At 39.2% G+C, this 26,447-nt stretch overlaps 1 protein-coding gene across 1 annotated transcript in view; it reads right to left on the minus strand.

The window, feature by feature from the left end:
* Positions 1–26,447, minus strand: part of LOC306844557 (unconventional myosin-X-like) — a gene marked incomplete at its 5' end in the record, with an annotated part of 53,461 nt that overhangs the window by 3,620 nt on the left and 23,394 nt on the right. The window contains 33 exons of the mRNA XM_079376780.1: positions 118–325; positions 446–743; positions 856–979; positions 1,105–1,262; positions 2,083–2,277; positions 2,491–2,633; positions 3,236–3,291; positions 3,374–3,467; positions 3,569–3,664; positions 3,811–4,054; positions 5,567–5,690; positions 6,289–7,074; positions 11,675–11,951; positions 13,023–13,129; positions 13,291–13,420; positions 13,507–13,631; positions 13,722–13,802; positions 13,997–14,105; positions 14,233–14,315; positions 14,429–14,497; positions 14,603–14,695; positions 14,842–14,908; positions 15,082–15,182; positions 15,266–15,412; positions 15,533–15,651; positions 16,974–17,103; positions 17,216–17,322; positions 17,439–17,523; positions 17,744–17,757; positions 18,403–18,527; positions 18,605–18,739; positions 19,250–19,437; positions 23,839–23,997. Coding sequence (XP_079232906.1) covers positions 118–325; positions 446–743; positions 856–979; positions 1,105–1,262; positions 2,083–2,277; positions 2,491–2,633; positions 3,236–3,291; positions 3,374–3,467; positions 3,569–3,664; positions 3,811–4,054; positions 5,567–5,690; positions 6,289–7,074; positions 11,675–11,951; positions 13,023–13,129; positions 13,291–13,420; positions 13,507–13,631; positions 13,722–13,802; positions 13,997–14,105; positions 14,233–14,315; positions 14,429–14,497; positions 14,603–14,695; positions 14,842–14,908; positions 15,082–15,182; positions 15,266–15,412; positions 15,533–15,651; positions 16,974–17,103; positions 17,216–17,322; positions 17,439–17,523; positions 17,744–17,757; positions 18,403–18,527; positions 18,605–18,739; positions 19,250–19,437; positions 23,839–23,997 — 4,977 coding nt within the window. The remainder of the gene's footprint in view (positions 1–117; positions 326–445; positions 744–855; positions 980–1,104; positions 1,263–2,082; positions 2,278–2,490; positions 2,634–3,235; positions 3,292–3,373; positions 3,468–3,568; positions 3,665–3,810; positions 4,055–5,566; positions 5,691–6,288; positions 7,075–11,674; positions 11,952–13,022; positions 13,130–13,290; positions 13,421–13,506; positions 13,632–13,721; positions 13,803–13,996; positions 14,106–14,232; positions 14,316–14,428; positions 14,498–14,602; positions 14,696–14,841; positions 14,909–15,081; positions 15,183–15,265; positions 15,413–15,532; positions 15,652–16,973; positions 17,104–17,215; positions 17,323–17,438; positions 17,524–17,743; positions 17,758–18,402; positions 18,528–18,604; positions 18,740–19,249; positions 19,438–23,838; positions 23,998–26,447) is intronic.

The raw sequence follows: 26,447 nt of genomic DNA on the forward strand, positions 1-26,447 counted from the left end.
AAAAAAGATGTCACTTTCATCCTAATTTGCATAACATGCTGTCATTTCATTATATATGTTAAAATGATGTCTGAGTATGCTAATAAATTTGACAACATCTCTTTCTCTTCTTCTCACCTCTCCAGATGTGGTGTGTGAGTTGATGGATATCTTGCAAGACCCTCCTCCATGGCAGTACACAGTAGTTGACATTTCCTGTCTGTTCAGCAGGGCGGCGATCTCCTCCTGAGAGGGCACATACTCCCTGGTCTTTGTCTTCTTCAGGGGCTCACCAATGAAGTGGGCATACTTCTCAATTTCAGTGCCAGGGTAGCGCTCTCTAACTCTGAGAGAATATTCACAGAAAGACACCAAAATTGCAGTATTTGTGAAATGACCTATGAAACGGAAATATAGCCAATATTCAACTCCAAGAGGCAATTTAATGAGCATCTCTCTCTGTTACCTCTTCAAGTGGAATCGGAGGTAACGCAGAATGGCGCGACTGGGCAAGAAGGTGCAACTCATGCAGGTGAGCAGGTGCCAGTGTGCGCGGTTTGCAGGGCTGTTGGGTTGGGGCACGTGATTGGTCTGTTTGATCAGCTGACAGTACACCTCGTCTCTCAATGGCCGCAGATCGTGGCAGGTTTGCAGGATGCCCTGGATGATGGCGACAGGGTCTGAAACTATCTCCATTTCCTGAAGTGAGTTAAAGATCTTCACAGCCTCATCCTGCAGGCTTCCATAACCCTTCTCCTTTTGCACTGCAGAAAGAAAGAGCGAGAGATCTGTTAGTAAGATTGTTGGATATGTATGATATGTCACTTTTTGTGTGTTTTATATGTGCGAGTGATTCAGCTGATGGACGATACTCACGGCTTTCGCTGACCTCTCCGTATGGTAGTGGCAGAAGAGGTGAATGCAAGGGATGCTGGGTGTATCTCAGAATGGGGTTTCTTCTATACATTTGTTCCACAGCCTCAGAGTTCACACTGTTCTCCTACACAAATGTCAGAAAAGGTAAAAGGAAAGGCCAAGATTTATGTACCATTTTTATTAAACAGCAGTTTTATCCATTCTAACCTTTAGTTCAAAAAACAGACTTATGTTTTAAAAACTGTTTACCTTAATGTCCCTAATGAGTTGCTGGGTGGGCGTTTCAATGGGCGGCTTGTTGTCAATGACGCCCTGAATGGCAGACACCCAGCGCATGGCTTCATTTAGCAACTTGGTGTACAGACGGTATGAATGTTTACGCCCATGAATTATGACGTTCCAGTAACCTGCAGTGTAACCAGACATCAGCATCACTGTGCGTCTTAGTTCATAGTAAGAAAAACACAGTATTTTCTTTCTACTTACTTGTACTTGTATGTATTACAAGCATACACTAAATATGTGACCCTGGACCACAAAACCAGCCATAAGTGTCAGTTTTTCGAAATTGAGATGTATACATCTCAACCTGAAAGCTGAATAAATAAGCTTTCCATTGATGTATGGTTTGTTATGATAGGACAATATTTGGCTGAGATACAACTATTTGAATATCTGGAATCTGAGGGTGCAAAAAATCAAAATACAGAGAAAATTGCCTTTAAAGCTGTGCAAATGAAGTTCTTAGTAATGCATATTACTAATCAAAAATAAAGTTTTGATATATTTACAGTAGGAAATTTACAAAATATCTTCATGGAACATGATCTTTACTTAATATCCTAATGATTTTGGCATAAAAGAAAAATTTATCATTTTGACCCATACAATGTATTTATGGCTATTGCTACAAATATACCCCAGCGACTTCAGACTGCTTTTGTGGTCCAGGGTCACATATATGTTGTTTGCCACTTTAAATGCTTGAGCTCTTTAAGTCTGGTGATTTCTGATTGAACGTCAATGTTTTTTAACATTCATCAGCTGTAAAAAAAAAAAGATTCTAAAAGTGATTCCAAATATATTTTTCCTCTGTGTTGAATCATTATAGCTATGGTATGGACATTCCTATTCTGTTATATTACTTAAGCAGGATAAGTTGTAATTCCATATTATACTTTTAATAATATGCTCAGTCACATCATATCATGATCATATCATACTCACCTGTCTCTTTAAACTTTTTCTCCTCAGACTGGACCACAGAGCACAGGCTGTTCAGAACCAGAGTGCCCATCTTAGATGCATTACGTTCAGAAGACTTGTAGTAGTCCAGAGAGTTGTTAGTCAAGACAAACCAGCGCTTTTTCAGTTTGAGAGCAGAACTTTTGGCTCCTGCCTTCATCTCCTTGTGCAGCCATCCTGTGTCACAAAAGAACACACAGACACATACACAGTTTAAGCAAATTGTGACCAGTTACAGAACCTAAAATATACACTGTCCTTAATAACAGGACAGTAATATAGTTTTGCATCCAAATACTCATGGATGTGTTATATACCTAATCAACCATAAATAAAATTCATTTGGTACCTACATTCAGGTTACAACTCTGTTAAAGATGAATAACACACCTCTGACTAGGAACTCCTGTCCATCACTCTTGGAGTCTCCTTTGGGTTTCTGCAGCAGACTGATCCAGTGATGCATTTCCTCCGGCAGGTCTGAGTTACAGTGGATCACACGATTGGCTGTGATAATTACAAATGAGTTGGGCCTGTTTAGAAGGAAACAGAAGTTGTGTTAGCACCAGATAAAAATGGCAACGTTAGACACTTTTTTTATCTTCAGATATTTAGCCGTACAAATTCAAAATGTTAAAGGTGAAATGTGTAACTTCTGTGCCATTAGCATAAGATAAGCATTAAACTATTAATGTTTTGATACAGTCAACAAATGGCTTACTCATAATGGACCCTTTTCATAGACTGTGATGATATGTTTCCCCAGTTATTGATGTAAATGTAGCAAAGTATTTTTTAATTTAATTTTTTACATACATTTAAAACACTGTACTTTGCATTATATTACCTTGTCATTAAATCACAAAAAAATAATACATACAGCTGAGGAAGTGACAGCAAATTTGACAACTTTCTTTTTTTAATCACTGTAATCATTGTATCAGTATTTTTTTCTTCTTTTGGAAAATCATAGAATCGCAGTTGTTTATTTTTTATTTTGCTGTTGAAGCAAATGGGAATGCAAAAGGAAAAATTCAAACTATAGAAGAAGAAAAAATAACTAAATTCAGCTTCAATTGCTGTAAGTAATTGCAGCAGCTGGTTTTCTCCATTCTGTAACAAAGATGATACTCACCTGTCAGGATTGTCTGAAGCACAAACGGAATCAATCAACCCAACATCCAGTGTGCCCTGAGAGAAAGAGAGCAAAGCCGGTTGTCAAAACTGAAAGGAGGTTTAATGGTGAAAGTGCTCATGGTGTAAGGACACTGACCACAGCGTTCTTTGGGTTGGCCTGCTCATGAGACATCTCCAGCAGCTGCTCTGGGGTGGCATTTTGGACCCGACTCAACACGGTAAACCAGCCACTAAGAGAAGGAGAGCAAAAGAAAGCATGCAGAGTGAGGGAGAGCAGTTTGGTCCAATTACAGAAAACACATAGGCCTAGACATAAAAGTGTCAAACATACCTGGCATCCTCCGGTGACTCGGCAAACACCTGGTATGTTCTCTCATCTGTCACAATATTCAGAGCATTCTCTTTCTCATGATTGTCCACAATCTCCCTAAAAACAGGAAAAAACTTGATAAACCCTGATCCAGGGTTTCTGTAAGTTTCAAACAACAATCACAAAAAGTGTTTTCCTACCTGACATAGACATCTCATGAATCATGATACCACAAAACTGTTTCCTAATTCTCTCATACTTACTTGGCTGAGTGGATGTCAATTGTTCCCTTCAGCTTTTCCTCGCTGTCATTCTCAAAGTACATGAGCTTGGAGTCGCGGAGAACGAACCAGCGCATCTTCCAATTCCTGCGAGAGAGAGTAGACAGACCGCCGCCCTTCTTGTACAGCCAGCCTGACTTTAACGACTCCTGTTTAGAGCGGAACCACATGAACGTGTCGTCCTTCAGAACACACCAACGCCTGCGCCACGGGATCATCAAGCCAGCTGAGGATGAGACGCAAGAGACAAAGACGATTTATACTTTTATACAACATCAGGTCAAGAACAACATTGTCCCAGCTGTTTTATCATTAAAAGATGGTATGACATTAACATTAGGACAGGGTTCCCAATCCCAGTCCTCACCCCCCCCCAGCTCTGCATATTTTGCATGTCTCTCTTAGTTAACACACCTGATTCAGATAACAAGCTTGTTAGAAGAGAGCAACGTGCATGAACTGTGTTCCAATTGATATGATCCCTACACAGTGTTCATTGCTTCCTACTCCCTGAACAGGGGAAATCCATTTAAGTTGTCTTCACTTCGGAACATTCATTCACGGATTATTCGTGTGAGATCATATGCATCTGTAAATAATAACAATTTAAATTCACATCTCGCACACTTAATGTCCCTGAATGGAACATATAGGCCGTTTCTCAATATGCGTACTTGTCTGTACTTGTGTTCTTGTGGACTTGTGAAACGTCATCAGTCGCTGCCAAGTACTGTTCCAATTGAAAGTTCACATTTAGCCAAGTCCAGTTCAAATCCCCGGATGTGTTCTTGATCCGCCCCTTTTACCGAGGATGCATCGAGAGGTGACTTGTGCGGACTTGATACGGGCCATAACCCAGAATTCAGTTCGTCCTCCCGTCCTCGAGAGTTCGTTCTTCGGAGTCGAACTTGGCAAGTCCAAACTCGAAAGGACGGAAGTCCAGACTCTGCGAACTTGGTATTGAGAAACGGCCATACACTCTTGTCGAACTGGAATCATGGCAGAATATCCGGTGATGTCCACTTCATAGGGCACTTACGGTCGAATAGAACAAATGGCGTACATGATAAGAGATACATACGAAATATGCAGAGCAGGGGGGCGCGAGGACTGGGTGTGGGAAACGCTGCAAGAGGATCAAAGCAAACTTCTAAGGGGGCTTCAAGGTGTCTTTAAATGATTTAAAATATGACTAAACAAGCTTTAAAATAAGCCCCAAAAGCTAAAAATCAAGATGTAAACTTGCATCTAACTTTTTATCTTAAATCATTCTCTATTTTATATCATTTGTATTTAGGACCCAGGATTCTCACAGTCTTGGAAAACTTGGATATATGAATGAATTTTAAAAGTGTGATTTCCTGGGAAAGTCATGGAAAGTTTAATAATGACTATGAATTTTATACATTTGGTAGCTGCTTTTATCCAATGCGACTTACATTGCATTTGATGTATATTGTTTTTAATCAAATTATGCATTCCTTGCAAATCAAACCCATGACCTTGGAATTGTTAATATTCTCTCTATTTTTATTCAAACTTCTAAAAGTATGTAATTTGTTTTAATTATTAATAATTATTTTATTATTTTAATATGTATCGTCTGAAAAGTGTGAAAATGAGCAGCTTCGTCGTTACAGCAGAAGTACCAGATACATTTTGGCCCTTTGAATATTATTTTTGACAATGAGGGCACTGAAAGGTTGAGGACCACAGCATTAGAAACATGATTTCTTACCCTTCATGTAAAGGTAACTGTGGAAATACGGAGGTCCGTTCCCATTCAAGATGTTGACTTTACCGTTTGATACCTCCTCATCTGTGTCCACGTACCCATCATGCTCATCATCGCTGTCAGCGTACTGAAAAAGAAATAGAGTGAATGGTGTGTGTGTGAGTGTGCATACCTACTTAACCATATCCATAATAACCATAATAGAGTATTGGTGACACATTTTTTATGTACTCAGTAGTGAGCTACACCTGACAAAACCTCATTTGAGGGACATGTAGGGATGCCCCTACTTGTAAACATGGTATAAATTCAAAGTTTTTGTTTTAAATTGTAAAAATACAGAAAGGGTTTTGTTGGGGTTAGGTTATAGTATTTATAAATAGCTGTTTACAAAAACAATAGAAGTCTATAGAATGTTCCCATGTAGATAGCAATGTAAATCTGTATGTTTGTAAATGGTGGGGTTAATTTTTTTGCACTTATTATTTTCTAATCTGGCAGTATTTTGGTCTAGAAGAGGAATAAGCATAAGGAAATAGTCTTTATATGATTACTGCAGTTTATACATGATATGTTTCTTGTATGTTAACCCAATGAAGTTAAATTGAAGGAATAGTACTGTGAATTGTTCATTAAATGGGGCTACCACTATGAAGATCCAAACTGACACTGTGGGAAGTACATTGTATATGTCCATTTGGATGCACATTCTCTGTGTAACTCACTGAATCTGAGCTGCGGTTGTAAGACTCCTGGCTTGCGTTGGTGCAGGTGGATTTGCGTGCGTGTTCTGTGTCTGTCGCTGCGATGCTGCTCTGTCCGTCCTCTAGATCGTCTTGGTCGTAGTCTGACTCGCCATCCCCAGGCACACTGTAGATGGGTTCCTCTGTGTCTGGCAGAGACTCTGCTGCAGTTAGCCTGCTGGTGCGATCGACATCCTCTCCCTCCTTTTTCCCATCCACAACTTTTTTAGCCTCTTCAGGCTTTCCAACTTCTTTTTTGGCTTCGCCAGGGAGATGGGGAGGAGGTGGTGGAGGAGGAGGAGGTGGTGGAGGAGCCCCAGGTGGAACGTTTTGTGCAGACGGGGCCACTGTGCCCTCGGCAAAGGCAGGAGGAGGAGGTGGCAGAGTGCCTAGAATCTCCTGATCCAATGGACCATCCACTGGAGGAGGGAACTCGGGAAGTGGTATGCACTCTTCCTCTGCATGGAAGCCTTCATCTACCTCTTCCTCAGTGGCGGCTGCCGGTCTGGGCTCAGGTTGTTTAGCTTCACCAGGAATGACTTCTGGGCCTCCGGTGTCAAGCAGTTCAAGGAATTCAGTAGCAACACGAGAAGCTGCTTTTTTCTGACGCAGGACCTCTGCATCACGCCGCAAGCGGAGTTCCTGTCTTGAGCTCTCACAAAGCATAGACACACCATCTTCTTTTTTCTTCTGCAGACGCTCAATCTCTCGCTCCAAACGCAGAATTTCCTCCATCTGACGGTGCTCCTCCTCAGACGAGTGTGGAGACTAAAGGAGAGTAGGAGAGATAAATTGTATAGAAACACTGGTTAGAGAAAAACAAGCATTATAAAAATGTTGACACCACCTGTCTAGAACTCTGACAGGTTTTTAGACTTGATGCCAGAAGGTTTGAAAAAAAAATTGACAGGTAGACTGCGCATAAACCCGTTTGTTTTGGAGGAGGAGTCTGAAGTTTTCATTAAAAATAAAATGTTGCTCTATAATTTGTCTGTTAAAAATGCTGTTGGAAAGCATGGGAACCTAGTTTCTACACATAAAAAATCATAAACATTTGTAATTATTAGATATAAAATCCTTATTATGATACAATCTTAACTTTTTATGTCATAATTATGCCTTTATCATCTCAGAATTTTGACATTTTATCTCATAGAGTGTCATAATTTAAGACTTTTTGTATCATAATTTTACATTTTTGAGTTTACATTTTTTGAGATAATTTAGACTTTAACTTAAATTTTTGGTTTACAAATGCATTTCTCAAATGTAGCATGAGTTATAATTATGAGTTAAAAGTCAAAATTTGGAAAAAGTCAAAATTAGATAAAAAAAGTCATAGTTTTGACAAAAATATCTAACTTTTTGTTACATACTTATGACTTTTGTCTCAATTACTTTTATATCATAATTTTATCATAATATTAAACGTTTATGTCATAATTTCACTGTGTAATGTCATAATTGGGACTTTTTATGTCATCATTATGATTTACCTAAGCATTTTTTTTATGTGACAGAAATAGGCTTATACAGAATAAAGACAAAGCTATGTGACAATAATTACAATCAATCAGCATAATCAGACAAACTTGCATTTAAAAGCTTAGCTAAACATACATATTGCATATTCATGATGGAAAGTTTCAAAGTTTGGAATAAGATAAGACTAACTTAAAAATGTTGATTACTTCATAAACCCTGAACAAAAAGAAACGTACTCTGTTACTAACGTAACCTCGGTTCCCTGAGATACAGGAACGAGTACTGCATCGCTAGACGCTATGGGGAAAAACTCCTTTTTCTCCGAGGACTGAAGACTTTTTGAATCACACAGTGTGACTACACGGCCATTGGTTCGTGCAGTAAATAAAAACGAACCAATGGCTCGCCAGCGGCGCTGCACGAGCCTACGGCAGCAAAGCCCGCCAGAATGGGCGGGGCCATCTTGCTATATAAGCGGGCGCTTCGCCATAGGAAATCAGGCCAATTCGACTGAAGCGACGACCTGAGCTTCATAAAATTATGATGGCATGGCACGGTACGCAGTACTCGTTCCCGTATCTCAGGGAACCGAGGTTACGTTAGTAACCGAGTACGTTCCCTATCGATACTTCACTCGTACTGTGTCGCTAGACGCTATGGGGAAACAAATACAATCCCGCCATGCCATGAAGAGAAACGACCAACATATACTGGCCTTGAGCAAGAAGGCTCAGAGGGACCAATTATGAGCAGGAAGCATCCTGCAGGAGGCATGAGGACCGAGCTCTTAGAGGTCAGTCCAGCCTAGATATCGTTTCAACGGTCATAAGTACAGCCTCAGCACCAGGAATGGGGCCAAGAGCGTTCTTGAATAATCAGGCAATGCCTGAAGGGACCGCTTAAGATAGGTGTGTGCCCTTTAAGCAGAGAGAACCCAAGCCTGTAAGGCCGGGACATCCAAGTTATAGAACCTGGCAAACGTGGACGGTGAGGGCCAGCCGGCCGCTGCACAAATGTCTGCCATGGACACACCACTAGACCACGCCCAGGAAGAGGCCACGCCTCTAGTGGAATGGGCTCTCACTCCAATGGGGATCTGGAGGCTCAGGGAGGAGTATGCTAGTGCAATAGCGTCAACTAACCATCGAGATATCCTGTGCTTTGTGACCGGAGACCCTTTGGTGCGGCCGCCAAAGTAGACAAAGGGTTGTTCCGATTGCCTAAAGGGCGTGGAACGCTCGATGTAAGTTCTCAATGCCCTGACCGGGCAGAGTAGGTTGAACTCCCGATCCTCCTCAGAAGGGGGGAGTGCAGAGAGTGTAATAACCTGGGCCCTAAATGGATTGTAGAGCGCCTTCGGGACATAGCTATGTCTTGGCTTTAGGACGACCTTAGAGTCGTCAGGCCCAAACTCAAGACAGGCAGGGTTTACAGAGAGAGCCTGCAAGTCACCTACTCGCTTCACCGATGCTAGCGCCAGCAGCAGAGTGGTCTTGAGCGACAGTGTTTTTAAGCTTGCAGCTTGTAGAGGCTCAAAGGGGGCGCCTTTGAGGGCTCACAGGACCGTGGTCAAGTCCCATGCAGGGACTGTGAGGGGTCGGGGTGGATAGAGCCTTCTAGAACCCCTCAGGAAACGGACAACCAGGTTGTTCCGGCCCACCAACTGTCCGGCTATAGGAGCGTGAGAAGCTGCTATAGCTGCCACATAGACTCTGAGCGTGGAAGGGGCGCGGCCCTTATCCAACAGCTCTTGTAAATAGGACAATATCACTGATATGTCACATGTTGTCGGCTCCTCGCCATGGGCTTGACACCAGGCAGAGAAAAACGACCACTTAAGGGCGTAGAGGCGTCTCGTGGACGGTGCTCTAGCCTGTTCAATGTTATTGAGGACATTCTCGGGGAGATCTATTGATTCCCATCGAGTGCCCATAGATGCAGGTCCCACAGCTCGGGCTGGGGGTGCCAGATCGTTCTGTTCGCCTGAGAGAGGAGGTCTCATCTCAGGGGAATGGGCCACGGAGCCGCTATTAGCAGCTGAGATAGCTCTGAGATCCAATGATGGTTCTTCCAGAGCGGGGCCGTAGAAGCACTTTGTGCTTGTGTTCCCTGATTCGCCTGATTACTTGCGGAATCAGAGCAATCGGGGGAAAAGCATAAAGAAGGAGGTTGGGCCATTTGTGGGCCAATGCGTCCTCGCTCTTCGAAAAGTAAATTTGGCAGTGAGAGTTGTCTTTGGAGGCGAAGAGGTCGACTTCTGCCTGCAAAAGATTCGCCAGATTTCTTGAACCGTCTGTGGGTTGAGCACCCACTCCTCGGAGGGGACGTTGTTCCGAGAGAGCATATCCGCTCCTTGGTTCAGCACGCCGGGCACATGAGCTGCTCTCAGTGAATGCAGGTTGAGATGTGCCCATACTAAGAGGTGCTCCACCATCTCGAAAAGGCATTTTGAGGTGAGCCCGCCCTGGCGGTTTATGTATGACATCACTGTCATGCTGTCTGAACGGACTAGCACGTGGTGTCCCTTCAGGACTGGCACGAAGAATTGAAGAACTTGACATACTGCCGTCATTTCGAGGCAGTTGATGTGTAGCTGTCCTTCCGCGTTCGTCCAGGAGCCGAAGGTCGGTTTGCCATCACACAGAGCCCCCCAACCTGTGTTGGAGGCATCCGTCGTAACAACCTTCCTTCTGTAAACCACACCCATTGTCACGCCCTGTTCGAACCACCATAGGTCCTTCCAGGGGGCCAGGGCTGACACGCAGGCCTGGTCCACCCTGATGCGGATGCGTCCATGACGCCACGCATGAGGCGGAATTAGAGGTTTCAGCCAGTACTGAAGGGGTCTCATCCTGAGAAGGCCCAACCGAAGAACTGGTGATGCGGAGGACATGAGGCCCAGCATCCTCTGAAATGATTTGAGAGGGTAGAAGACTCCAATTCTGAAGGAAGCCACGAGCTGCCGTATGGCCAGAACGCGATCTGGCATGACTTTCGAAATGACTTTCTGGCATGAGTCGAAAACTGTCCCCAGGAACGAAGTTCGTTGGCTGGGGGACAGGGAGCTCTTGGCCAAATTGATCCTGAGTCCCAGGCCCTCCAAGTGACTGAAGAGGAGGGACCTGTGGGCTATCAGCGCTGCCTTCGACTGTGCTAGAATGAGCCAGTCGTCGAGGTAATTCAGGACACGGATTCCCATCTGTCTCAGAAGGGAGAGAGCCACGTCTATGCACTTCGTAAAAGTTCGGGGAGCTAGAGCCAGCCCAAAGGGCAGGACCGTGTATTGATAAGCCACTCCCTCAAAGACGAATCCGAATCTGAAATTTGATTTTAGATTCACCGGACGGCCGCAGGGCATCTGCACGGGTCGCTGGAGCAGCTCGAAGAGCAGGCAGAACAGTGAGAGGGCGCAGAGGAAAAAGCAGCTTCTATCCGCAGCGAGGTGTTTCTCCGGCGAGCGTCTTCAATCCCGAGTGTCAGCGAAGGGATGATCGTCGTCGCTGAAGGAGAATTGATCTGATTTCCTATGGCGAAGCGCCTACTTATATAGCCAGATGGCCCCGCCCTTTCTGGCGGGCTCTGGCGGGCTTTGCCGCCATAGGCTCGTGCAGCGCCGCTGACGAGTCATTGGTTCGTTTTTATTTACTGCACGAACCAATGGCCGTGCAGTCACACTGCGTGATTGAAAAAGTCTTCAGTCCTCAGAGAAAAAGGAGTTTTTCCCCATAGAGTCTAGCGACGCAGTACAAGTGAAGTATCGATAGGGAACAGCAATCACCCTAATGGTGACTTTAAGAGGTAGGTGAGATTTTTGCCCTAAAATATATACACAGCTAGTATGCATGGTCTATGAGCTTTTAAAAGGAATGTTAAAGTCACTGACCTCTGCTTTCTCGCCTTCCTTTTCCTCTTCATTATTCTTTTTCTGGTCTCCCTCTGTTTTCTTCTCCTCCTCTTCTTTCTTTTTCCTTTCATCCTCCTCTTTCTTCCTCTTCCCTTCTCGTAGTTTGCGGCAGACTCCTCTTGCCACTTGCCCTCGCCTGTGTTTCTGGAGAACAAGCGCAGCTGAGCGTTTCCGTTGAAACCAATGTCGATAGAAATGTGCGCGGTAGTTCTTCTGGATGGTCAGAATGCTGTCCAGAGCCTTCTTGAAGTTCTTTCTGTAGTGAGTACACAGTTCAAGTTCCCTTAGAATAATCAACTGTGAGATCAGTATTTTACAGCAGTCACTAAGCCATTACGTGTTGTCATGTCTAGATGAGCCCTAACAGGTAAACGAATAGGCACTTACACATATATATAGTATGAAAAACTTGCTCTTGTAAGTTTTGCTTTCATTATTTCCTTGCTATTTGGCTGCAGTAGAAAACAAAAGTTTACTCTCTGCAGCACTGCCCAGGGCTGTGTGGTTATTTAAGCCAACTATGTGATAAGAAAAGGGCCAGACACATTGAAAACAAATATGATATTAAATTAATTTCCAATTTTTGTGAATAAATTGATTGATAAAATGTGGGCAAAAAAAGACATTTCTGAAGGATCAAGTAATGCTGAAAACTGAATAACAATAACATTTTTATAATATCACTGTTTTTACTATATTTTTGATCAAATAAATGCAGCCTTGGTGAGCATACTGTAAGAGACTTCTGTCAGAAACACAAAAAAATGAATGGTAGTGAATATTTAAATATTTTTGGTATTCACTCTCTGAAGAAAACAAGATGATCATAAAAACTCATCAGAACAGGTTGGAAGCTAGGCCATACAGGTAATATATGTGCGGGGAAGTCGTGGCCTAATGGTTAGAGTTGGACTTGTAATCGAAAGGTTGCGGGTTCGAGTCCCCGGCCGGCAGGAATTGTAGGTGGGGGGAGTGAATGTCCAGCGCTCTCTCCACCCTCAATACCATGACTGAGGTGCCCTTGAGCAAGGCACCGAACCCCCATGCATGCGCTGCAGCATAAAATGGCTACCCACTGCTCCGGGTGTATGCTCACGGTGTGTGTGTGTTCACTGCTGTGTGTGTGCACGTTGGATGGGTTAAATGCAGAGCACGAATTCTGAGTATGGGTCACCATGCTTGGCTGAATGTCACTTCACTTCACTTCACTTCACTTGAAGGGGCAAATGACATTAAAGAAATAATGTAATGTGTAATGAATATGTTTTGGAAACTATACCTAATGTAATCTAAGTAAATCAGTGCAAAAACCAAGAAATACGGACACCTTGCAATATATCTCAGAAGATAGGCTCGTATAATCAGTCCAGCTTTGCTTCGCACTTCATCTCTCTGCTTCTCCAGCTTCTGTTCTAGAGGTTCCTTCAGAAACACCTTGGGGTCAAAAATTATATCAGGTTAGTTCAATCAAACATAACAAGTGCTCATAAATGACAGAAAATGTTCATGTGTGAGTCTACCTTTATAACCTCTCAGACAGAAAATGATAACTATCAATTGAGAAGCGATTAAGCAAGAGGTCAAATGTCACTCACCTTGGTCTTCCCAATCTGCCACTCCTTTTTGGACCTGTCGTGGAATGTCAGCAGATCTGTGCTCTTCTTTTTCTCATCTCCATTCGAAGCCACAGCTGCCTTTTCCTTCTCCTTCAGAATGATCTTATACCTGATGTATAAAACCACAACATCATAGTCTCCAAGAAAACCTGAGATAACAAAAATTCATACACCTGCATGCGTTTTAACATTTACCTAGTGAAGAAGTCTTTAAAGGTGCGTCGGACAGGGAATCCAGCTCTGCGAATCTTCACCGTCTCCAACATGCCAGAGTACCGCAACTGATTGAGAACCACATCTGGGTCGAACTTGTTTGGGGTCTACAGAACCAAAAGAAAATGCATTATTAAACTGTATAATATGTGTGGAATATAAATTGCATTCTCATTGGCTGATGTGACTGCTCTCACCTTGTCCATGTTGGGTTTGATGCAACGCACAAAAAAGGGGTTGGACACACTGAGAGTGGCCATTAGGGAATGAAGAGAGTCCTGAGAGACAGAAGAGACAACCAATGAAATGTTTTAAATCATTGACAATCAGATAGGACTGCAGGCAATATGTAAAAAAAAACAGGGTTGAATGACTAGTGACTTATTTCCTGATTGTTTTAAAATGCAGCACTTTAGCATGTTCAATTTTAGGTCTATAATATAAAAATCTTGATATAGGAGATTTATCTCACTCTGAACTGTGAGCTGACAGTGGGCTTTTTTCTTGCTGTGCCCATTTTCAAGGTCTCCTCATTATTTCTGCTGCTCACTTGCTCAAACAGGTCATAGATGAAATCCAATCTGCACACATACACACACACACACACACACAGAATAACTCACAGGTTAAACGAGAGTGCGACATAAGTTATACATAACAAAACTGCCTCAGTGTGTGTGAGCTTGTGCATTTGTGTTTGTGTCTTACCTACTATCCTTCAGCATGTTCAGTATATCGTCTCTAAATGTGTCTCTGTTCTTCTCTAAAATCCCCCTCACATCATATAAGACCTATGAAAAGCAAGACAAAAATATAAAGAAAAAAGACATCCAGAGAGATAATAGATAGATAGATAGATAGATAGATAGATAGATAGACAGACAGATATGGATATTTCATATACCTCTCCAGCATAGTGTTTAATCCCAAACTGATGGTCTGCCAGTCTGGGTTTCACATAATAGGGATTAGTCTGTGGAAAAATACAACCTCATGTCTTTACTGAGCTCATTCATGTCATACTGTAAATGCTTGGCTGAATAGTATTATGTCTTTGTGTGATAAGAACTTAACTCACAGAGTGTCTGCCGTGCAGTTTCTCCAGTAGGGTGAAGTCAGTGCCTTTGGGAAATCGGCTCTCCTCGTTAATCAGAGCTAACATGCCCAGTTTCTGCACAAACACAACAGTAAATAAGTGTTACATAATACAAAACTGAAAACTTCTACTATTGTAAATAATCAAACTGAACTTTGAATATAAAATAAATGTATAAATATGTGGCACTCGAACTGTTCCTGATTGCTGAACTGGTTTACCTTCTCAATCAGATCCAGACATTCTGCATTGTCCATCCAGTCAATGGCTTCCCAGTGAATCCCTTCCCTGTACCACACAATTTTAGTACAAAAAACGTAACAATAATCTTTTTAGATGCTTAAATTACATATGTAATAGCTGTTCATGTGATCGGGCACTTATGAGATGCATTGCACATGTAAAAATAGACATTTAATAGAAGAACAATTTTTCATGCTCTCACGGTTGTCACTCTTTACCTGTTGTACTCCAGTTGCTCCAGAGAGAAGATGTGTTTGTTGAAATATTCTTGCAGTTTCTCATTAGCATAGTTAATGCTGAACTGCTCAAAACGGTTCACCTTCAGAACACACAAACACTTGGGTTAGCTCTCAATAAAAATGTATGTCTGTGCATGAACATGTGATCCATGTGGCCTCACACCTCAAAATTCTCAAAACCAAAGATGTCCAAGATTCCAATAGACTTGAAATTATCTTTGCCCTTTATCTTCTGATTAATTCGCATGATGATCCACGAGAAGCACTGAGAATAAAGCGCCATAGCAACCGAATCCCGGGAATCTATTGCCTGTCAATCAAGCATGATAAAAGAAAAATTCAATTTTTGATCAAGTGGAGATAGAAGAGAAGAACTGCCAAACTATGTTTTTTCAAGTATATCAATATGAGAAAGTATGTGTGATTGTACCTGTTCCACTGTGAGTGGAGAGCAGATCTCTTCTCCTCTGAGGATCATGGAACGCTGGGTCAGAACCTCAGACAACTGAAAACTGTCTAGACCCAGGAGCTCACTCACATTACTGACAACTGCAGGAAAACAGAGAAGAGACTTACTAACAAACACATATTAGCAGTGCTGGCTAGATTACATACGAACTGTAGTCCATTACTGATTATGAATTACATGACAAAAATTGTAACAATCTGGATTACACAAATTAGGTCATGTAGTTTAGATTACTTTTGACCTAACTCGTTCATTACATAGACTTGAACGGAATTATTGTGTACCATAATGATAAAAAATGACCATTTACATTACAGCAGGGTTTCCCAAACTGGGTTTCGTGAAAAAACTGTAGGGTGTTGAAGAAAAGCTAATAAATTAATGAAATAAAAATGTCAAATTAAAATGAAATAAAATTGATCAGTGCAACCAATGTGACAATGTGTCCACTGACATCAAAGAATCATGAACATACAAATATGTTGCTAAATTATTTCAATCTCAGGGGTACATCAAGTAAATATTCTACATCAAAGGGGTTCAGCTCATAAAAAAGCGTGGGAATCCCTGCATTACTTGAACAAACAGTAATAAACAAATGAACATAATTGGCCAAAGTCTTCTAGGTTTTAAATAAATAATTTTGTTCAGATTTCCAGTAACACACCAATAAAATACTTATGGAAATGATGAAGACATAGTATTTCACAGCTACACTCTAAAAAAAATGGTGCTATATCAGCACTAAAAGTGGTTCTTTGGCTTGTAATCATAGGGGAACCACTTTTGGTGCTGTATAGCACCAAATCTTGGTGCTTCGGTGGTTCTTCACCAGTTCTTTGGCATGACTGAGGGGCTATATAGCACCACTGCCATACAAAGAACCTGTTAAGCCCCTTTAAAGGTTCTTTACAAGCCAAAGAACCACTGTTGGTGCTGTTTAGCACCATTTTTGTTGAAGAAATACATGCATTATGGCACCTCTTATGGTTCTACATAGCACTATTTGACAAAGGTGCTGTATAGTGGTTCCCCTATGATTACGAGCCAAGAACCACTTTTAGTGCTATATAGCACCATTTTTTTTAGAGTGTATCCATCGGTAGTATTTAATAACTTGCATGATTATTAGTCTCATGTATATAAGAGGTAATTGAGAAATGAACATTTAGAAAAAGAAAAGAACTGGGATGAATCAATAAAGTATGAATAATTTACTGCCATTGTGTGAATAATATGTAATCGTGTAATCCATAAAGTAACTGTAATCTGATTATTAGCATTTTAAAATTTAAATTTTGGAATCTGATGATGTAATCCAGACTACATGTAATCAGTTAGTACCCAGCACTGCATATTAGCAAAGTCTCTCTATTATTAAGTGATGAATGACACCTCTCACCCTGTTGGGTGGTGATCTGAGCGCCCCCTGCTGTCATGAACTCCACATTGCCAAGCTGCAGAACTCCAGATAGCAGTTTAAACATATCTCTGATCTCTTCTTCTGTGAACTCCATGACCTTCAGAGCCTCCTGCAGATGAAAAGAGAAAAAGAGCATGAATCATCATGCTGCACTTAGATTTTTGTCCACCTCAAAAATGTTAATTATCAGATCAACAAAAGTCTATTCAAATATTTTGTACCATGACATCGTCAAAAAGCTGCTTGTCATCGAGACTGCGGTCTTTCACACATCCTGACTGACTCAGGTAGTGAAATAACTCAGGGGATTCCTCCAGAAAATATGTCTCTAAAAAGAGATGGACATATCTAATCATTCAGTGTATTTTGGTTGAAGATGGAACATCTGCATTTGTGAATGTGTGTAAATGCATGCGTGTTTATGCACATTGTGTATTTGTTCACCCTTTTGGCTTTTGCTAGCCCCGGCCAGCAAAGCATAAAAGATGTGGTAGTTTCTCTCCCCTGGATTCTGCCTTACCACTCGATTCTGGAACACAGATCAGATCACAGATGCTGAGTGGGCGAGAATCTCACTTTGGCAGACACTGTTTCTCTGCAAAATGGCGGAGTGATTCTGCCTTTGACAACATATCCAATGCCAAATTGTATTAACAAAACAATGGCTTGTTTTATACTGTGAACAGCTGATCATAGAAGACTGATTTCTGGTAGTTAGCGGTGAGTCAGCAGCAGATGGAAAAGTTTACCTTTTCAAGCAAATCTGATGGGCCAAAAATTAAGGGAAATGCAGACACTTGAAGCAGCAGCTTGTAGTGCACTGTACAGTGAATGTGTTTAAGCATGGGGAAAAACAAATCCCAGTTACCAAGTTACCCATTCATTTCTATGGGAAAGAAAAAGAATCTTAAAAAAATGCCCTTAGAGGACAATACTCAATCTCTGGCAAAATTTTAAGTTGTTGATGTGATTATGGTAACTGGGATTTTCTGAAACCTAATTGCATGTTATTTGCAAATTAAATGGAAATGTTTCAGTTTATATTAACGCAATTAGTTGATTTTTTACCTACCCGTGAAGGACTAATTACACATTTGTAATGATCAAATCACAAATGATCACATTTAAATTATTAACTTTATATGTAATATTAAATACAGGTAAAACTTTGAATTTGACATTTTTGCAAAGTGTACTTTCTTCAAGTATACATAAGTAGCCTATTTCAATTATAGTATATGCAAGTTTTTAAAAAATATACTCTTAAGATTAAAAGCACACTGCAAGTGCACATTCAATACAGTTAAGCACACTTCTTTTTCACATGGGTATGGTACCATCTGTAAATGTCAAGATGTCTCAGTATAGAAAAACTATGTATGAAAGCATGTGTGTCTGAGAAGGATACAGTCGACGATGCATCCTCCCTGGATGTTTCCACTTTGAGAGAAATGAAGCTGAATGAATTTCCCAAACCGACTGGAGTTGTTGTTGTAGACTGTTTTGGCATTTCCAAATGCTTCCATGATGGGGCTGCAAAAAAAGGTTGTTGATTTGTATGTGCACATGAAAATGCTTAGGCTGTGTGTGTGTTTAGGAATGTGTTTTACCTGCTCTGTACGATGGCTTGCTCCACACGTGTGCTCTTCTCTGTAGGCGGCGTCCCGGCAGACTTTTGGCTCATGACAGACAGGAACTGTAGCAGTAGTTTGGTGCTCTCTGTTTTCCCAGCTCCACTTTCACCACTGTAAACACACACATGAAGACATCCATTTGTGACCTTCACTGACATTTTTGTCATCTTATTGAATTTGCAATGCTGTGAAATCTGATAGCAGTTTGTGGCAAAGGCCACAACTGCTCAAACTCAGCCTTTCGGTTTAACACAAATGAGATTAGTTAACTAAGATACTATCTAATAATGGATCCCCTTCAGTCAGTGAGTAAAACCAAAAGCATTCCAAACCTTCCTCACATTACCTACATGCTTTAAAACACAAGGGCAAATGAATAATATATATATATATATTCAGGGTCAATTAGTTTATAATAGATGCCATATTGTCAGACAGGCCTGTTTCTTTTTTTCATTTCTAATGTAAGCGTATGGAAGTCTTGTGTGTTTTGAATGAATAATATACAATCACGACTTTTATGAGCATTTTATGAGCACATTTACTGAAAACCTATTTACTGTATTCGCATGTTCTGCATGTTAAGTTTATCTGTTTATCAATATTAAAAACTTATATTACCTGATCAGTACACATTGACTATCATGTCTCTTCCATAAGCAGCGGTAACACTCATTGACAATAGCAAAGATGTGTGGTGGCAGCTCGCCCAAATGATGCTGACTGTACAGCTCCACTGCAGAGAGATCATACAGCCCTCTGATCTGCTTATAAGGATTCACGGCCGCCAGGATAGAACCTATGTTAGTCTGAAAGACAGAGAAAAAGTGGCAGTAAGTTAAGGGGTATTGAGTATAATAAAGCCAGCACATTGAAACAAATGCACACACATTTGTGATCAGTGTATATTTTAATTTAAACCCACAGATAAAGGGAAATTTCAAAGGAACTTTAATAATCAGTATGTGATGCGGTCATATTTCACAGCTGGTTGTGTCAGTGGGTCTTGAGAGGATTGTGGATGATGTTTGTCCTTATCTATGAGCACCGTGACAACATAAATCCATCTCATTTAATATTGACTGCATTAGTAGATGCTGGTTTTATTAATGTGTTTATGTGTGGGTGTGTGATTGCAATTTTCATATATTGTGGCTAACAACACCCATGCTGACTGGCAGTAATATGATTTACTGATTTTAGCAACAGCAGTGATGATTAGATTAAATTGAGACGTTACTGGATTCCTGGAGAGGTGCCAAACATATCTAGATAACATTATGGACACTACACAAATGAGAAAAAATAATATCACGGTATATTATATGTGGATCTGAAATTGTGTCAATGTTGTCCTTACAAAAAAATTATTTTGTTGCTACTGCCCCAAGAGGGCACTATAGAGAGAAGAGTCATTCTCATTCAGGTCGACCGTGTCCTGGTGTCTCAGATAAATCAGATAACCGCTGCAATCAGTCATCAACCTCAGATGCTAGCAATGCAATGCATCCTGGGAAAGGTGAACTACAGTATCCATTTACCAAGATGGAATAAGAGGGACCATTCACATTCACTCCACTGAGCACAACATGACACAAATCTGCAGTCTAAGGCAAGATCAACAATACAGCTGCCTTGCATGCAGTTTCATTTTTTATTCAAATGACAAGGAAATTTATATAAGCAATTTTCAGACACTGATAATGAATTTTTTTCCAGCTCTACGAATACAAAAACATTACACTGACCTTTCCTAATCATAGAAACATCCATACATAATTTCCTGTATTGCATATGAGAACTAGACTGATTTATCATACCGTGTCTCCCATTTCATTACCAGCACAAATATACCAAGATAAACAACCATACAGCTATTATCTCACTTGTTTGAGCAGGTTATTGGACTATACTCTGAAATGGGTTTAGATTGCATGATGTGTTTTGGGTGTAGATGACTGTCGGATGTTGATCTTGAAATATGTCAGTGCCCTTGTTTTGTCTCAAGATGCACACCAGTAATGTTTTTTCTAAGGCATGTCTATAAAAATTACTTTAAAATCCTAATTGAACTATGGCCTACTAAGATAAGATAAGCCCTGTCTGTGAACCCGGGCCTATAAATACTACCTATACACATTTTAAAAATAAAGAAATTAAATAAAAATGACAAATGCATACAACAAATATGTGTATATATATATATATATGTATGTGTGTGTAAAACCACACACACATACATATATATATATATATATATATACACATTTATAAATTCAATATATATATCATTTCCATTTAGTTTGTTGAAGTATTAAAATAACTCAAATTAAATAAAAATAAAACTTAATAAAAGACCTATACAGACATAATAAATTCAGACATAATTTAACTAAAATTTAAATAAATAACAAATGCAAATCAAACGACAGTAGTCATATATATATATATATATATATATATATATATATATATATATATATATATATATATATACACACACTTATACTTCCAATTGTAGATTTTGTCCATATAATCAAAGTCAATGACCAAAACAGTTTGATTATCAACATTCTACAAAATTATGCTATTTTATGTTCCAGAATAAATAGATTTAATACAGATTTGGAACAACATATGAGGGTGAGTAAATGATGACAGAATTTTAATTTTGGGTGGACTATCCCTTTACAATCTCAAATATAAAATAATATAATCATATAATATAACACCACATAATACATATTTTTTAAATAATATATTTTTAAGCTTCTGTCTTCAGTTAAGTTTATCACTTTATCACTAGCTCTGGGTTAGTTAAAACAGTATGATGGAAGATTAAAACGAATCTGCCATATAAAAGCTGTGTAATCATGCTGAAAACTTCCCGTATGCTTGTCTCTGTCCCAGTTAATCCTTACAAAGAATGATTTACTAACTTTAAGGTCCCTTTCTATGGATTTTGCAAAGGTCAAGCTGGAATGTTTGGATCATAATGCAAACAGTGAGTCATATCATTCCCTCCAGGCTACAGCTCTAAACCAGCAGTCTGGGATGTATGGCTCTGTTTAGACCAATGAGGTTCCAGTCTGCACTCACCACCCGATCACATGACCCTTCTCTTTGTCAACGTGATTGGTAAGACCCTATAGTGGCACACATTTATTTAAACATGTCCAGAGGGCCTATTCTTTGATTTCTCGCTTTGTCTCTCTCACACACACGGATGCTGTTACAGCGTGTGAAATATACAGTTTATACTGTATGAATGATAAAAGTGAGTTGAATAACCAACATAAGAGCATTATTGCAAGTTTAATTTGAGAACAGATGGTTAATAGTCGGATTCTGGATTTTCCAATTTACTTGTACAATAAAACCCAGCGCTATTATAGTATAAATTCTACTCCCTAATTATGAAAAGCCTGTCCATTGAGCACTTGCAGAGAGCAGTTTTAATCTTCTGTTGGTATTTAAGCTGATAAATTCACTTTAAACATTGAAAATAAGAGCAGACGCTGAAACATTTGGGCTATCACTTACAGTACATATTTTAGTATCAGTTTTGTCTGAAAACCCAGTTTGGGATGTATTAGGTTTCGCATGTTTTTCTTGAAGAAGGAAAGTTCCTTAATCAAACAGGGTTTCCTTTCAGTCTCAGGCTGAAATGTTTTGAGTTAATATCACTCTGCTAAACTTAGGCAGGAAACTCCTGTTCCTCTCTCAGCCAGGCAGAATGCTGTCCACCCTCAAAACTCAGAATACAAAACAACAAAGGATTGATTACACAGGAAAGAGGAGTGAACCCTTGTCATTAACTGCCATCCTGACCTACTTTTTAACAAAGAGCTGGCATGAGGAAAAGCAGAGAGAATCCCTGGAGAAAATGTGAAAATCTCCATTTAATTAAATTAAGGATATTGACATTAATGAAACTTTGTAATACTTTGATGTAGAATGCCTAGATGCTTGTTTGTTCATTTTTCATCACTTATATTGGTCAGTACAGTAAGGAAATGATGTGTTATGTATCAAACTAACCACAGCTCAGTGTGCTGAAGCATGTGTGCAAAATAAAAGACCACAGCTCTGACTAATCCATCTTTTTAATCATTGCCTTTAGACCAATCCTACTACAAAAATTACAATATGGTTATAATATACATGAGATGCATTTAGGAAATGTACAGGGTTCAAAGTTATTATAATTTTGCATTTTCAAATTTGTTTTTATTTTAATAATTTCAAACTATTTAATACTTATTTATTTTTATACACTACCGATCAACAGGTTTGGGGTTGACAAGATTTAATTTTTAATTTTTTTTAATGTCTCTAATGTTCACCAAGGCTGTATTTATCTGATCAAAATAAAGCAATAACAATAATATTGTGAAGTATTATTAAAATTCTAAATAACTGTTTTCTATATATTTTTAACATATTTTAAAACATAATTTACTCCTGTGATGGCAAAGCTGAATTTTTAACACTATACTCCAGTCTCCAGTGTCCCATGATCCTTCAGAAATTATTTGAATATGCTAATAAGCTTGGTGCTTAGGAATCCTTTCTTATTATTATCATTATCAACACTGAAAACAGTTGTGCTGCTTAATATTTGCGTAAGAACAGCAATTATTTGAAACAGAAGTGCTGAGTAAAAGTATTAAAGTACTTAGAATCAAAAACCGTGCTGATGCCAAACATTTCTCGTTTAGCTTTGGTAATTTTAATTAAGGAATCAGTTAAGGAATCAAAAATTTACATGTAAATAATCACGTCTAGCCTTGACAAGATTATTTTAGAACAAATAAAAACAATCTGTGGTGAAGTCAAAAGTTTAGCTGGCCTAGTGTTATTTCATTTAAATTAAGTTTAAATTGATTCAATGAACTTGACCTCTGATGTATGACACTATTAAAATTCAGAAGGATCATTCACTTTTTGGCTGATCATACACTTTTGGTCTCTAACAAGTGAGAGACTTTTGATGAGTAGACAGAAAAAAGCAGAAAAAATATCATATGGCTCAACAGTAACATTATAGGGAAATTCACTGCGGTTTAGATTAAGATATCTAAGGTGTTTTAACTGTTTATAAAGAGACAGAACAAACTCAAAGACATTTGTAGCAAAGTTAGATGCAATAATAACCCTGATAAGGTCTCAAGGACCTTTGTGCAGTCACGTGACTCTAAGATTCTTACATAGATGTTGTCTTTCTGGTATCGCTGATGAAGGTTGTGCATGATGGCGGCCTCATGGAGCTCTGCCAGTGTGGACATGTCCTCCACTCCATCAATGCTGCTCTGGTGCATGGGGGACACCTTCTCCCTGTTCACCTCCGCCTGCTGCAGGTACACCGCCTGAAAGACAGAAACAGACAGAGTGGCCTTAACAAAATAACTCAGCTTGCACGCACACCAGCCTGCTGATACACAGATGCATGAGTAGTATATCACAAAAGGGGAGAGGATCCTTCCTGGGCCATTTTAAGGGAATGCCTGCAGTTGAATAATGCATTAGTCAGACAGCAGGGTTCCCGCTTTTCTGTTCTGTAGAGTTTCAGCGTGCTGAGGCCTTTCTTTACCCTTTATACCCACCAGGCACTGCTTGACAAAAACACCAGATGTGTTGGCAAATAGAGAGTACAGTCTGGCCTATTTAAACTCAGCAAAAAGGAAACTTTTAATAATGCAGGAGTTAACATTAAATATGTTTTTGCATGTGTAATATGTAGCTTATAAATGTCATTGATAGCCACTGAAATAGTTTTTTTTCCATGCAATGTAAGTCTACGGCTACCGTCAACTTTCTGGTTACCAGTTACCAACTTTCTTCAAAATATATTCACGTGTTCAACGGCTGAACGAAATTCATACATGTTTGGAACAACTTGAAGGCGAATAAGTGATGACAGAATATAAATTTTTGGTGAACTCTGTGTATGAAATATGAAGTTTTTTTTTTTTTTTTTTTACATTGTAAAAGAAAAAAATGTTTAAATCTCATCATAAAACACATTTCTTTAGGGTAGCTTTTTCTTGATTTTTTTGGTATTAATTCTATATTATATTACTTTTAAATGTGTTTTGAATGCATCTCTTCTCTTGCTTATTTTATAATCTTCATATGGTGGATTTAGTTGTTTTACTTGTTTATGTAAAACGCTTTGAGATGTAATATTTAAAGGTGCTATAGAAAGTAAATATTATTATTAGTAATAGTAGTAGTAGTATGCTCTGATACTTCCTTTACACTGTGACTTAAGTATTAAGAGAGAACTATAATTAAGTTTAATTAAATTAATTATAATTAACTATAATTAAATTAATTTGTATGCTGACTTCCTCAAATATGAGGGTCTGCAGGCTTGGAAAAGTGTTCTGAAAACCTGTTTGATAAGAGTCATTATTTCTTTGCAATTTGGTGATGATATTGCTGCAGAAATTACACACTTCAGTTTTAATATCCATGTAAATTACATGAACTTTGATAAAAAGCTTCTTTGCTTTATTTGACTGGACAGAACAATAGGAAGAGACATTCTCTCTCTCTCTCTCTCTCTCTCTCTCTCTCTCTCTCTCTCAGCATTCTGTCTATTTCTTTTCTGCTGAAACCTCACTCATGTCACCCGTTGCCATGGTAACCAGAGAGCACAGCCCAGTTCATGAAGAGAGAGCTAAGAGCCTGATAGATTAAAAATCAATACAGCCACTAATGTGTGTGTGTGAGTGTGTGTTGAGTGTGTGTATGCACCATTTAATTCAGGTATGGATTTATAAGTTATTTCTATTCAAACCCATCAAATCAGCCACAATCTTTTTAAGTGCACACACATGTACATATATCCCAGCATTGGAGGGCAAGACAGAGAGAGAATTATGTTTGCCTTAGTTACATTCTGCTAAATTGGGTTGACAGACTGAAGAGAAGAAGGAAAGGTAAAAGTTTATGAGCTGAGACAAGTTGCTGCTAATCAATACAACTGACGGTAATGACATTGACCCTCCAGAATCCTGATCAGAATCAAATCGTATTTAGAAATATAAAGAAACAAACCTGATTTCGAATGGAATAACACAGAATTTGAGTGTGCGTTTTGAAGAGAGAGCGCAGACATAATATACTGTCAAATTTCTGTATCACTTATGTATGATTTAGAGAATTTGCTAGTATTTATACCTTTGTGTTTGTCAGTCTGATTATAGCTTATGATGCTTATCTAACAAGCTTATTTAAATAATATTTGAAGGACACCTCTAACATTCAGTCAAAGCTACCGAAGACCTGAAATATAGCGCAAAAGTCTACAACTCAATACTTTTATGGTATGTTTTCTGAAGCTTTACAGTAATACATGACTATACACAGCTAACAGGGAACATACTCAGAATTGTGCCTAATATTCTGGCAAAGAAACAAAGGTTCTAGTAACAATAATGGAATATTTGTTCAGAGTTCTAGTTCTATTAATAATGTTCTCTTTGATAATTTGGTCTTAAATGATGTTCTCAAAACTTTAGCATTATTAGCATTAAACATTATTTATGGAACTTTTTTTGTTATAGTTGGATGTTATTTACCGTTTTATAAATGTCACTACTTGTTTTAGATTGTATATAATGTATGCAAAATAATCAAATGGAATGTTTCATGTTTTCATAACCAAGAAAAACATTTCTAAACCCAAAAACGTTTAGAAATTTAGTTAGAAATTTGTAATTTAATTTATTTTTTCTTGTCTTCCCCACTGTAGTAAAATGTTGAGAGATTCAAACAAAAATAATCAATAAATAGAACAAAATAAAAAATA

This window comes from Barbus barbus (genome assembly GCF_936440315.1).
Source record: "Barbus barbus genome assembly, chromosome: 25".
Taxonomy (NCBI): domain Eukaryota; kingdom Metazoa; phylum Chordata; class Actinopteri; order Cypriniformes; family Cyprinidae; genus Barbus; species Barbus barbus.